This window comes from Watersipora subatra, chromosome 10, assembly GCF_963576615.1.
Source record: "Watersipora subatra chromosome 10, tzWatSuba1.1, whole genome shotgun sequence".
Taxonomy (NCBI): domain Eukaryota; kingdom Metazoa; phylum Bryozoa; class Gymnolaemata; order Cheilostomatida; family Watersiporidae; genus Watersipora; species Watersipora subatra.
The window spans coordinates 13,842,028-13,855,659 of NC_088717.1; the positions used below are offsets into that span (position 1 = coordinate 13,842,028).

General features: G+C 38.7%; 1 protein-coding gene across 1 annotated transcript; it reads right to left on the minus strand.

Annotated features, from left to right (window-relative positions):
• Positions 1–2,012: 2,012 nt before the first annotated feature.
• LOC137406804 (uncharacterized) lies at positions 2,013–4,927 on the minus strand. The gene is made up of 4 exons (XM_068093416.1): positions 4,890–4,927; positions 4,307–4,399; positions 4,058–4,161; positions 2,013–2,650 (listed from the first exon to the last, which is right to left on the minus strand). The coding sequence occupies exons 1-4, from the start codon at positions 4,925–4,927 to the stop codon at positions 2,013–2,015; spliced, it is 873 nt and encodes a 290-aa protein (XP_067949517.1).
• Between the last annotated feature and the right edge of the window lie 8,705 nt (positions 4,928–13,632).

Here is a 13,632-nt window from a genome sequence, read left to right on the forward strand (position 1 = left end):
ATAGCACACATGTCTGCACCTTTGAAGTTTCAGAGTTGAATTCCAGTAGAAACGGTTTTTTCGCTCCTAAAACTTTGTTGCTACATGTGTATGTAACTGGACACACGAATGACAGATGACAGACAAACAAACACTGAAATTTATATTTACTAGTTATATAAATATATATGTTAGAATATACTTTATTAGAAATAAGTTAAATTCAAACAAAAATGTTTTCTAAATTGCGCTATTGAAGAATCAGGAAAAAGGGCACCATCCAATAAAATGAAATAAATGGTTTAGAACATAATGTTTAAAATAACTTTCTCTGCTAAACGAATGGGTACTAAGTGAAGCAATGTTAAAGCAACTAGCAATGATATTTTTAAACTAATTGTTAGAGTTTGCATGCAATGTGATTATATCAGCTTCCAGTGTTATATGCATTGCATGCACATTGCCTATATCACACGTGATATTATGTTTGATATATCACATTGTTTTATAACATAGCACAAGTTTAAGCCATAAACATTGTTACTCTGAGCTCAACAGTCAATGTTTACTACTTCTATATCCTTGGTCTGTGGCAGGCTCTACCCACTTAAAGATCAGCTGATCGTGCATACTTTATGGTCGTGCTTAGCTGGCTAAATGCTTTTCAGTTGGCTGATTGTGAGTACTTGTGGCAGATTAGTGCAGGTTAGCCTAGCTGGCTAATGGTTAGTGTCCCCATCTGGATTGCTTAGTTGACTTTCACCACACACTAGAGATGCTCTGATTCTAACTTCACCAGCCGATTCAGATGCCAATCCGATATACCGATTCTTATTGAAAAATAATCCGATTCAGATACCGATTCAGATCTTTTGTGTTGCATAGATAAGTTTTAATTTTGTTATACAAACATAATGCAAAGAAAATATAAATATTAATGTATTTATATGTTTGTATTTACGGAAAAAAATATATACATGTATACCCATTTTTAGAGACTTACAATATTCAATAGCAGTTTATCTCTATACTAGCTGCATTACCCGTCCACAGGAACAGATTCATGTACAGAATGAGGTTTATTGAGAGTTGTATTTCATACTGTAAAAAAACTTCAAATATGCAGTCTACTGAAATTGTTGGGCTGATCAGACTGCATACACATATGCAATCATACAAGTCAATAATTTTGGGGAGAACAATGAAAATCTGCAATGTGTTTTACAGCTAGTTTACAATGCATCGGTCTCAAACCACTCAAATCGGATTCGTCGTAATTTTGTACACAGAAGTGATAATGAAATTGACATTGCTAGGCAAACTGAAGTTGTGCAAACTGGCAGTATTGAAAAATTGTGCATGTTTTTAGAAATTCTACAAAATATTTTGCTATTTTACTGCTGAGCTATCACATGCATTTATTGAATTGAGACTTCTACATGCTTGAAACACTAATCATGACTCACCAGTTCTTCGCCTATAGCCTGTGTTTTGACATGGTATATACAAACTGTGCAGCAGTAATGTGGTAGTGTTGATAAAATTTATTATCAGTGAATTTACACAAATAAAAGCACAGACAGTATGATGTCAAAGCAGATACAGCATTAGCACCTTACAATAATAAAACAAAACGCCAACGTGATAGCCTTTTTATGAGACACAATAAGGAAAACAAATGCATGAAAGTATATATACATGTATGTATACTGAAAAATATGCTAGAAAATGCTGCATGTAGATAAAATGTAGGTGTAGCAGTACATGGAGAACCTAGCATGACATAACAATAACATAATATTAATTCAATGCAAGCATGAAATAACAATAACACAATGTTAATTCAACGCAACACTTGCGGATAGACAACATTTTTTTATTTTTCTGTCGGGTGTATGAACAAACAGTTTTTGGCTTGTGCCTACTCTTGAACAAGCAACGTACAGCTAGCCATGGCTAAAACAAGGTGACAGTAAGTCGATACTAGCTACTTTTAGGGACTGACTATGCGACTTGTTGATGGTCATAGCGAATCAGACTCTGATGGGGAACTGAATCTTTTTAAATTCAATTGATAGATCTGTTGGAATAATTGGAATCCTTGGAATAAAAACAGATTCTCCTCTGCCAGGTGCTGAAATGATTTTGGCCAGAATTAGGTGCAAAAACATTTGCCTAACAATTAGCCAAGTGCCATTACACAACTTTGGAGGATTGAGGTTGCGAAGAAGCATGATTGGTGTTTCTATCTGTAGCGGCAATTTATGAGCAGTAAGTCCGGGCAAGTCCAGTGAATTTAAGAATTCCACAGGATATTCTACAGCAGCGTCATCAGTCAATGATGTACCAACAGAAGTGAAGGTTTTTAAATTTCCAGGTAGCTGGGCTAAAAGCTGTGAGTTTATGGCAGCAGCTGTGTTATTCCGTGGGCAGAGAATAGCTCGCTCAGATAACCAATCAACATCTTGGAACCTCTGTCGAAGATTAGGGTAAACTTTTTCCTGAAGTTCCTCGTTTGAATCCACAAAAGTACTGTAGCCTTCAAGTGACACCAAACCATCCTCAGCACTGACTGGCAAATGCCCTTCACCAATACGCAGCAGTCCAGCAGCGAAATGTGCGCTATTTCGTTGCCAAGAATAGCAGCACGCATGTTTTGTGTCAAATGCAGCTGCACAACAGACAACCAAAAAAATGATGATTTGATGCATGCGTTTATCTCATCAGTGTGTGTGCTTTTTTGTATGACAGACAATGTTTAGTGGAAATCTCCAGAAAGTAAAAGAGTTACCCTATCGAAAAGTCTATTATTTTCATGCAAGTCCTTTAATGTAAGATTTAGTGCTTCAAATGCAAGTTTGTGCGACATTGTGCACTCATCCCACACAATAAAAATGCATCATTGCAGAGGTTGGGCAGTTCCACTGTTGTTTCTGATATTGCACACAGGATTCTCAGTTCTGGCTAAATTAAGAGGCAATTTCAGTGCTGAATGCGCAATGCGGATACCAGGGAGTAAGGTTGCTGCAATGCCAGATGAAGCTACAGCCAAAGCACTTTTTGCAGACTCTCATACTTTTGCAAATATAAGATTAGTGACAAAGGTTTAGCCGGTCCCCCTGGTGTGTGAAGAAACACCATACCTGCTTTGTTCAACCTTTTTCCAAAACTGTGTGATATGCAGCTCTTTGCCTTTCCAGCAGCAGTGGTCATTGGTTTCAATATGGCAACAGAGCTCTTCATGGTCATATGTTATTTCGCGTAATATTTCCCTGCACACGACAGGTTGCTCCAATCTAACAGGCCTGGAAAGTCCACAAAGGAGCGCACTTACTCAGTTGGGTAAAGCAGATAGCCGTACGCTCCTCGGCTAGTGAAATTTCCTTCCGTCATAAAAACGGAATGAAACTACACGCAATATCTTCTCTTTATGTAATAGTCTAGATTGTGCCAAGTAAAGACCAGCAAATTCCTTTACACTGGTGGCAACAGTGAGATTGCCTTGAACCCGGCAGGCACCATCTAGAATTTTAGAAATTAAACTCTGGCAGACCTCAGTAGAGGAAAACCGGAGTAGTATGGCAAACACTGGTGGTTCCGAATCTGGCCAATATAGCTGTACGGCTAGCCTTCACAATCATAAAGAAACCTGGTGTTTTAAAATAAGCAAGTTATCTAGCACTCCAGAGAAGGGTTGATGACCGGCACTGCGCCAACCATTCCTCACTCTGTAAGGCTCTCAATACTGCCAAAAAAGGCTGAAGCACTCCAATTCTGGCCACGATCGTCTTTAACAGTCCTCCTTACTTGGGGAGAAGCTCAAGCAAGTCGTATCTTAAAGGAGTGTAGACTGAGACATGAACCAACTAGCTGACGCCATTGGGCAACTTGTCAGGTTAAGTCGAAACCCAGAACCGGCCTCCCAGTTCAAAACGCCCGAGTAAAATGGCGTTTGAGACCCAAAATACTTTGTTACCAGATTTAGAAAAACCGCAGCTGCAAGTAGGTGAGCCGAGGGGCCAGCACACTGCACCTCAGAAAGGTTTTAAAGGGAGAGACAAGTTTTTCGGAAGGGCACTTGGAGTGGCAGCCATCTTTGAAGCCATCCGAGCCTGATTTGGACTATCTCCCCAAGAAGCCCGAGCAGGGTTGGGCAGTTTAAAAAAAGGCACCCAGAGATCCCTGCAGGAACACGCAATGGAAATTGAATGGCTAGTTCAAATAGCCTCATTGGAACTGCACATACCTTTCAGGAACAAAATGACAAAAAAGTAATTCTCAAACTCCCTAAACCACCCTGCTCTACAGTGGCACCTCCTAGCCGTACCCTGGGAGACTCTCGCTTATGCAGTACGGTATGGAGGAAAATTTCTCCAGATCAAATCTGGAGAGAAACCGACTCTGGGCAAAGCTGTCCGAACTGTGGTAGAAAAAATAGAAGACTAAAAGGCAAATACGAGACCTGGTGCAGTACGCAGTGTCAAACGGGACACCTTGAATGTACTGCTATCCACAGTAATGCAGCTGGCAGAACAGGTCAAGCAGCTGCAAAACAAGCCAAAAAGCCTTCCAGAAAATAAGCCTGCCATTTGTGTTGGGAATGTGGAGGCACAGGACATCTCTAAAAGGAGTGCCTCAGTCAAAAATAAATGAGCCGGAAAATGGAAAAAGGCCGTAGCAGTAGCACCCACTACTAGCTGTAATAAGGCCCCTGCGAAAACCATGAAAAACGAAGTACCAATTTGGTCAATGCCTCACCCGGATGGACCTATCCGAGAAAATAAGGTCATCCCAAAACTCCACCTCAAGCAACCCTCACAGCTACCCAGAAAATATTTCAACCACTACACCTACATGTAGGTGAGTCAGGCATTAACCCCTCCAAAGTACTATGCCTTTCTCTCAGGTACCTTGGTGCGCTTTCCTTCAGAGGACAGCCTCCCGCCATCCAAAGAGACTCGCCTAGGCATGTTCTCTACCTGCACAAACAGAGCAGCCTCAGGCAGATTCCCTTTGAGCACAAGGATCCTGCTCAAGCATGCCTGCTGGGGCACCCACACTTTACCAGGTACTTCCTCTTAGGCGAAATTGAAGGTCGAGCAATGCACTTCTTGTTAACTTCTGGATGCACCACTAACCTGCTGTAAAAACAGGGGTTCGATCGACTTCTCCAGGGTATAAGAGAACAGTTGGAAAATAGTTACACCTATGACCTGCTTGCTGATGAGACCAGGTTACCATTTTACAATGTAATCTGGCTCCCAGTGAGGCTCCACAAAGTGAAGACTGAAGAAGTTTTCATAGTCAGTCCGATTAATGAAGACGATGTTCTTGAAATGCCCTTCTTTATGGCACCCCAATGCTCGATGGAGTTTAAACTACCCGTGGTGAAAGTGGATGGGAAACCATTGGCTTGTACCGATCAAACCAAAAAGCTCTTCTAGGACAAAGTCTTGGTTATTAGAAACTTGGCGGTGCCTGCTAGAATAGAGGTTGCGGTCAGGTGTAGGTTGACCACACAAAATTTCTGTTCCCTCAGGATAATAAAAGGGTACCCTAAAAGCCCCTTTCTAGCTACAAGCCTGAACGAGCCCAGAGCAGATGGAAAAGTGTTCGTTAGACGTCTCAACCTGAACCCCCAACACCTGACCATATTTTTGGGGACCACTGTAGGCACTTACACTAGTGTGGAAGTGCCTCCTCCCATTGCTGGCCCCCCTTCCCTCAAGAGAGGCCCTGCCATGTTAATCACCCAAATCGAGGCCGAGCCATGGATCCCCCAGCATTCCAGGAATTGTACCAAGTCGCAAGACCCTGGTACAAAGATAAGTGATAAAACTTTAGCCAAAGACATTTTTTCATTGCAAACATAGCAAAACAGAGTTTATTTAGCCATTATTTTATATTTTTGATATCATTTTCATTTAAACACTTTTGTAGTTGTTTAGTTTTTCTCTTCTTTTATTTCTACTGCACAAAACACTTTTCTCACAATATGAAGTTTGAAAGCTAAATTGGTAAATGTTGCATATTTTAAATAAAAATAAATTTTCTGTGCAAATACTTTTTGTATTACCCGAGCAACGCCGGGTATTTAGCTGGTCTATATATAAATATATATGTATATATATATATATATATATATATGTATATATATACATATATATTTATATATGTATATATATATATATATGTATATATACATATATATATTTATATATGTATATATATATATATATATACATATATATATATACATATATATATGTATATATATATGTATATATATATCTACCACCACTTGTCTACCACCACTATATCTGGTTGGTTTGCTAGGACATGCTTGTCAGTTCGGATGTAGAAGTCCCAGAGGATCTTAGCGCGGTCATTTTCATTGACCTTACCAGGAGCTTCCCACCAGTGTTGTGGTTTATTAAGGCCATACTCATCACATAGACTTCTATACACAACACCTGCGACATGATTATGCCGCTCAGTGTATGCGTCTCCAGCTAGCTGTTTGCATCTACTGATGATGTGTTGGATGGTCTCAGGTGCATCTTTGCACAGTCTGCATCTAGGATCGTCTCTAGTGTGATAGATTTTCGTTTGGAGTTGCCTTGTTGGGAGCACTTGCTTCTGGGCTGCCATGATTACCGACTCTGTATTGGCCGTTAGGTTTCCTTTGTTCAGCCACATATATGTCTGGTGAAGATTGCCAACCTTAGATATTTGTTGGTGGTAAGCACCATGAAGAGGTTTCGTGTGCTAGTCAATTTCCTCATCATCAGGGCATAGGTCCGTTGTAAAAGCAGCCGATTGAAATTCAGCTAGCAACTTATCTGAAATAGCCATGGAGGCTGCATATGCTTTGATGCTTTGCTCCTTCTCTTTCACTGTCTGCTGTACACTTTTGAGCCCCCTACCGCCATCTTTCCTATCAAGATACAATCTAGTAGTATCAGATTTTGGGTGAAGTGCTCCATGCATGGTCAGCAGTTTACGAGTTGCTATATATGTTTCTTTGATGGCTTCCTCAGTCCACTTTATTATGTCTGCTGGATATCTTATTACTGGCAGTGCGTAGGTATTTATTGCCATGACTTGGTTCTTGGCATTGAGCTGGCTCCGTAAGACCTGCCAAAGGCGTTTCTTGTATTTGGTAATGGCTTTGTGACGTACCTCGGCTTCGTGGTTGATGTTGCTTTGCATAATCCCCAAGTTCTTGTACCCTTCTTCTATATCTTTGATGGTACCATTTGGCATTCTTAGGCCATCTGTGAGCATAGAATGGCCTTTCTTGAGAATTAGCCTTCCACATTTCTCAATACCGAAGGTCATTCCGATGTCCTTGCTGTATGCCTGAGTGAGGTGTATTAGCGAATCAATGTCCCTTTCTTTGTTAGCATACAGCTTGATGTCATCCATGTAGAAGAGATGGTTAATCTTGGTGCCACTCTTAAACTGGTACCCATATTGAATCTCCTCCGGCATATTGCTTAGAGAATTTAAGCATATGCAGAATAGCAGCGGTGATAAGGAGTCACCTTGATAGATGCCTCGTTTAATTTTTACACTCGCCAGCTTTTTGCCATTAGCCTCCAGTTCCGTCTTCCATTTGGTCATTGACATCTTGATGAATGCCACAAGAGCAGGATGAACATTGTACATACTGAGGCACTCAAGTATCCAACTATGGGGAATTGAGTCATAGACTTTTTTGTAGTCAATCCAAGCCATGGCAAGATTGGTTTGCCTTCTCCTGCTGTCTTGACAGACCGTCCGATCCACCAGTAACTGATGTTTGGCTTCTCGGGTGTTGCGCCCAATTCTTTTCTGAGCACTGGTCATATAGTGACTCATGTGCTCTTCCAGTTTGTCTGCAACTATTCCTGAGAGCAGTTTCCAAGTGGTGGGCAAGTACGTTATTGGTCGATAGTTTTTGGGAATCGGCCCTTGCTTTGGATCTTTTATCAGAAGTACAGTTCGTCCTTTGGTCAGCCATTCTGGATGGTCACCTTGTTCTATTAGGCATTCCATCTGCTTAGCCATTCTAGTGTGAAGTGATGTCAATTTCTTCAACCAGAAGGCTTGAATCATGTCATGGCCTGGTGCTGCCCAGTTCTTCATACGCTGCACTCTGCACTTGATGTCCTCTTTGCTGATGGTGAGTCCTTGCTGGGCCACAGTGTGTTGATGGCTCTCTTTAAGCCTCTTCAGCCAATTTGCAGTGGTGTTATGAGTAGTCTCTTTCTCCCAGATGTCCTTCCAGAACTTTGAGGTGCTGGATCGGGGAGGATCTGACTTTGGCCTCCGCAGTTCACCTTTGAACTGTTACTCTTTGGTGTACCGCTTCAGTCGTGCCGAAAGTCCTACTAGCTGCTGTTTGGCAGATTCTAGAGCTTCTATTGTGGCTTCCCTTTTTGGACGCTCCAAACTGTGGTTAGATTTCTCACTGAGCCTACTAACTTTTTTTCAAAAGTCCTTGATCTTATTTTGTAGCCTCAGCTGCCAGGATGGAATGACTTGAAGCCTTGTTGGCAGTGGCTTAATACCCATCTCCTCCAAGCTGACTGTTGCTGTACTGTAGATTAAGGTATTAGTCTCACTGATTGATCCAGTTGAGATCGACTCCAGTGCCAAGTTAATGTCTTCTAACAGCTTCTTAGGTATGGCCTTGCTAACTCTTCATAGTGGTACCCTGCTTCCATAATCATTAGCAGCTGATATCTTGTTGATGATATTTTCCGCAAGCTCTCTCACCCTTGGGTGAAGGTCCAAGTGCATGTCTTCTTCAACCTGTGAGTCAACACATGATTGTGTATCCATGACAGTGTGTGTTGATATGCACTCCTCGTTGGTTGAGGTTACTTGGGTGAACTGTTCCCTAATTTCATCTACCTCAAGTTCTGATATGAGGTGCCGCTTGATTATGTTATTCCTCTGAGCTACAAGTTGCTTAGCGGTTAGTGGCAATTCAGGGCACATGTTTATCCACAGTTGATGCATCCTTCCCATGTAGCCCCACTTTTGAGGTTACTCATAAAGTAGCACTGCATGGGGTCTGTGTTATCAGTTCGAGTCCATTTCATCCGTTTTGAACCAGCAGCCCATTTTTCACTGCCTTGTCCTGGTTCAGCTACAGGCAGCGCGAACCTTGTTTGACCGGGCGACGTCCGAGCCGGCATGGCTTTGGTTATTGCACTCATCATAGAGGTTGTAGACATTATACAAGCAAAGGTCTTGTCTAAGGACCACCAGAAAAGTGCAGTTGTTGGGGTTTGAACCGAGGACCTAATGATCACGGTCTCAAAACCTTACCAACTGCGCTATCTGTCCTGTATATATATATATATATATATATATATATATTTATATATATATATCTCAGTCTTTGACTCTTTGTCTTCTAACTCGCATTCGGCTATAGCGAATAAAATCTAACAATGAAACATTCGCTTTGCAGAGGAGTTGCACTCCCAATGTTCAAAAAACAAGTCTACAAACAAGCATACCTAGCCCTTAAGCTAAGCCATTCTTATCATTCTCAATGCTCTTCTCATGAGCAAAACATGCACTATTTATTATTAGTTAATATTCCCTTTGCATATGTTAGCTTTTAAAAATATTTTGTAAAGGTTTTTCTTGCCATTACCCATTAAATATTGTTTAATTTGTATTTTTCAAACGATGGGCTGTTTCAACTTCAAATATGTTACATGTATTGGGGCAGCAGAGATGACTTTCAAGCATTCATTCATTTCCTTTGCAGAGGAGTTGCACTGCCAATTGACCCACGACTATTTCGTCACAGCAAACAGTAAAGTCTGATACCAATTACAGCTGTAAAGTGTATTGTTGCCTTTAGCCTGGCAGTGCTGTTAATATATATTAGTCCAAAAAACAGCATTGTTCCTTTTCAACTAGACTAACTAAATGATTTAACTTCATTCGACCAAATGAAATGAACAATTATTTTACTCTAGTCTTAGTAGCCAAAGCTACAATTAAACTTACATGCTAACGCTTTTTATACTGACATCTAAACTTTCTAGAAGTTTAAGGTTTTCCGCCATGAGCATCGGAGTAATCTTACTAGGGTAACAAGTGGAGATAACAACCACATTTATTAAACAAGTGCAATCATTCTTAGTACCATAATGACCAGAACTAGAGCTTTTCATGGAGAGTGTTTAGTACATTTGTGCAAAGGCCATACAATAACTATGATGTGCAGCTCAATTCCTTGCAAACATCCAAATATATCCAATCACATTAGGTCAGTGAACCTACCATGGCAACACAGTTAACATTCTCTAGAGCATGTCTTCTCAGCAGACGTAAAGAACATTCATTCTTATTTTTTGCGAAAATGTCAACATAAGTAGTAGTTGGTGCAACTAGTGATGTTTTTTGAGTATATCAACAAGATAAAATATTTTTGTATTTTATTTTCCCACGCTCTAACAAGAGCAAAGCGATTGTTTGGGCAATTTATGATAAATGCATGTGCACAAAACTCCCGAAAAATTATCTGTTAACGGCCGCAACGAAACCGTTGCACCAAAATCTTGTCAACAAATTTAACCATTTTTGTGTAGAGCTGTTTAAGTATAATAATGATACAAAACACATATATACTTGTTTAAATATGTTATCAAGTCTTTGAAAGGTTACTGCAATATCTTAAAATTAACTCATATGATCGGGTTATACATAAATAGACAAAATAATTCGGCCTAAAATCAAAATAAAAACTTGACAAGTCTATTTTAATCAAAAATAGGGGCCCGCTAACGAAACGCCGATAAGGCCGTAGGACAGATAGTATAACCATTAAGCCGTCCAAATTTCACGAAAAAAACTTGCACATTTCACCAGTCTATGGCATTGTTCTATTGCGGAAGGTTTCTGTAATTAACTTAGAAGTACTGAAAAGTGATCGTTTCTTTTTTGCCGAGTTTATTGTTCGACTTAATTATTTGATTTTATTAAAAAAATTATAATATTTAATTATAAGAGTAATCATTAAAAATTACAACATCGAAGTATATACTGATGGCATTGTCCGATTGACGATGGTACCTTTAGTTAACGTAGACCGTTTACGGCGTAGACCGATTTACAGGTATGAAAATGTGGTATACAGTTTATCAGCCTATGACTTTTGACCAATTACCAAAGGTTTCATTAAATTATCTAGAAAATTAGCCAGATTTCTTCACATCCTATCTACAAACTAGGTTCAAACTACAACGCCCCTTTGGGACAAGAATACAATGTATGTCTTTATTTTAATTCAGTTTGCAGAAAACTCCCAGACAAGTCAATGCTAATGCTTGCTTTCTGTTAAATATCGCTGTCAAAACCATTCTACATTCAACACAACCAGCTGTCAACTTTCCAACACAACTTTCAAATTGTGTATATTACACAGCAGCTTGCCATTTTACTTTTAATATTGCATTTCAGAGATATAATAAACATATTTAATTATTGCTGTTGTTAGTTAAATTACGTACAGTAGGTTAGGCCTACAGGTTGAATTAATATTTATTTTATTGTTGTAAAACATAGGTTTGAGATAGTAGAAGATTAGGTGTGAATTTTTTACAACCTTTTGTTTTGCATAATTGACTTTTTGAATTTAATTTCAAAACAACTTGATAACTACCATGGAGATACAACCTCCCAGAACACCACGTCGTCGCAGTGGCCGTCCACGTGTCTCCCAATTATTACGGAGGAGGAGAAATAGAAGGTCCTCACAGCAACCATCAACATCAAATGCTAATGTTTGGCAACACGCTACTCAAAGTAATAACAACAACTCATCTGATTCAGAGAATTCTTAAGTAGATGTTGTAGGCGAGTCCTACAACATCTACTAAAGAATTCTACTTTTGTAGAATTCTGACCTTTTGTAACTACTTTTTCAACAACCAGCAGTACCCTTTTTTTCCATTATCACTTTGGTTGTGGGCTGTATGACAGGGGAATTTCTAGTTTTTTATTTCATTTTATGAGTTAACTATTTCATTGTATACTTTTCCCTGTTAATATTAAATGCATGTTGCTTTCAAAAAAATCTTAAGCAGCCTCGCAAACAAGTATCAGTTTATTGAATGATTTTCATGAAGAAAAAACAAAACAGAATAACTTGTTGCACTAATTTTCTCAGTGATAATACATAGTTTAATAATTAAGGCTTTGGCTTATCTTCACTTCTGTAGGATATCATCAGTTCAGTCCAAATATGTTCATTGTTTGTGTGTCAGTCAACACGGGCTGTATAACATATGAGTGTCGAATAAAAAGCATTGTTCACCTTCAAATACTACAGACAAGGGAAAAGGTTGAAATACTGTAAGAATAATTTTTAAATGCTTACATACTTTTCACATTTTCAACTGTTTACTCAAATAACAGAAAAAAATACCCAATGCTGCAAATACCCATTTTCCAAAAATCTCGAGCAACTTTGCAAACAAGTATCTGTTTATTGAATGATTTTTATTTAGAAAAAACAAAGCAGAATAACTTGTAATAATTTTCTCAGTGATAATACATGTACATAGTTTAATAATTAAGGCTTTGGTTTATCTTCACATCTGTAGGATATCGTCAGTTCAGTCCAAATCTGTTCATTGTTTGTGCATCAGTCAACACGGGCTGTATAACATATGAGTGTCGAATAAAAAACATCGTTTAACATCACATAGCGCAGACATAGTAAAAGGTCAAAACACTTTGAAAAAGCATCACTTTTCAAATGCTTAGACATTTTTCACATTTTCAATTACCTACTCAAATTAGCAGAAAAATTTGCTCAATGCTGCAAAACAAGCTATCTTTTCGATTTATCTGTCAGTATATTTAATTATGATAATTTTTATTGTAGAGATGCTAGAGTACTAAATAGCTTTGTAAACATCATATAATTCTTTAACCGATATTTTAATATACTTAGTTTATACACTAAACTAAATATATTCATACGAAATAATTCAAAAATAATTTCATAAAATATAATATTTATGATACATCAAATTGCGGGTGTTTTATTTACATTGTAATCATAATCAGTAGCATGTTGATGTTGTACTAGAAACTATCATTACCTCAGTCTGACCCGAAAACAGGATAGGTTTAAACTGTATAAATGCTTTAGAGCTGAAATTACATTTTCACTCAGTTTTAACTTGAGAAAGAACTTTATTTTTTCATTTTTGGTCATATAAAAAATATTAAGATGTTATTTCAATATTCTTTAGTGAAAGTAACATATTTTCTTCCTCACTAAGTTTAATCAATTCAGACTATAGCCGACTAAACTTAACTAAGGGACTTGGTGAGTTAACCATGTATAGACAACTCCTATGAGTACACATGACTGAATGACTATGTGTAGACGATTCTTGTAAGTACACATAAATAAATGACCATGTGTAGAGGAATTAGCTAAAGACTTACTTTGGGTACAACATTGCCTGATTTGTTCAGTTTAGTTGCACTGAATTATCTTTAGCTCTCGTTACTTCAATAACTTCACCCACTCCTCCTTCAAGCATTACTGGTAGAACTCTGGTAATTTTGGCGTCTGATGCTTTTGGTACAGAATAGGAAACTATGCGTTTATCCCTTGGCCATTTT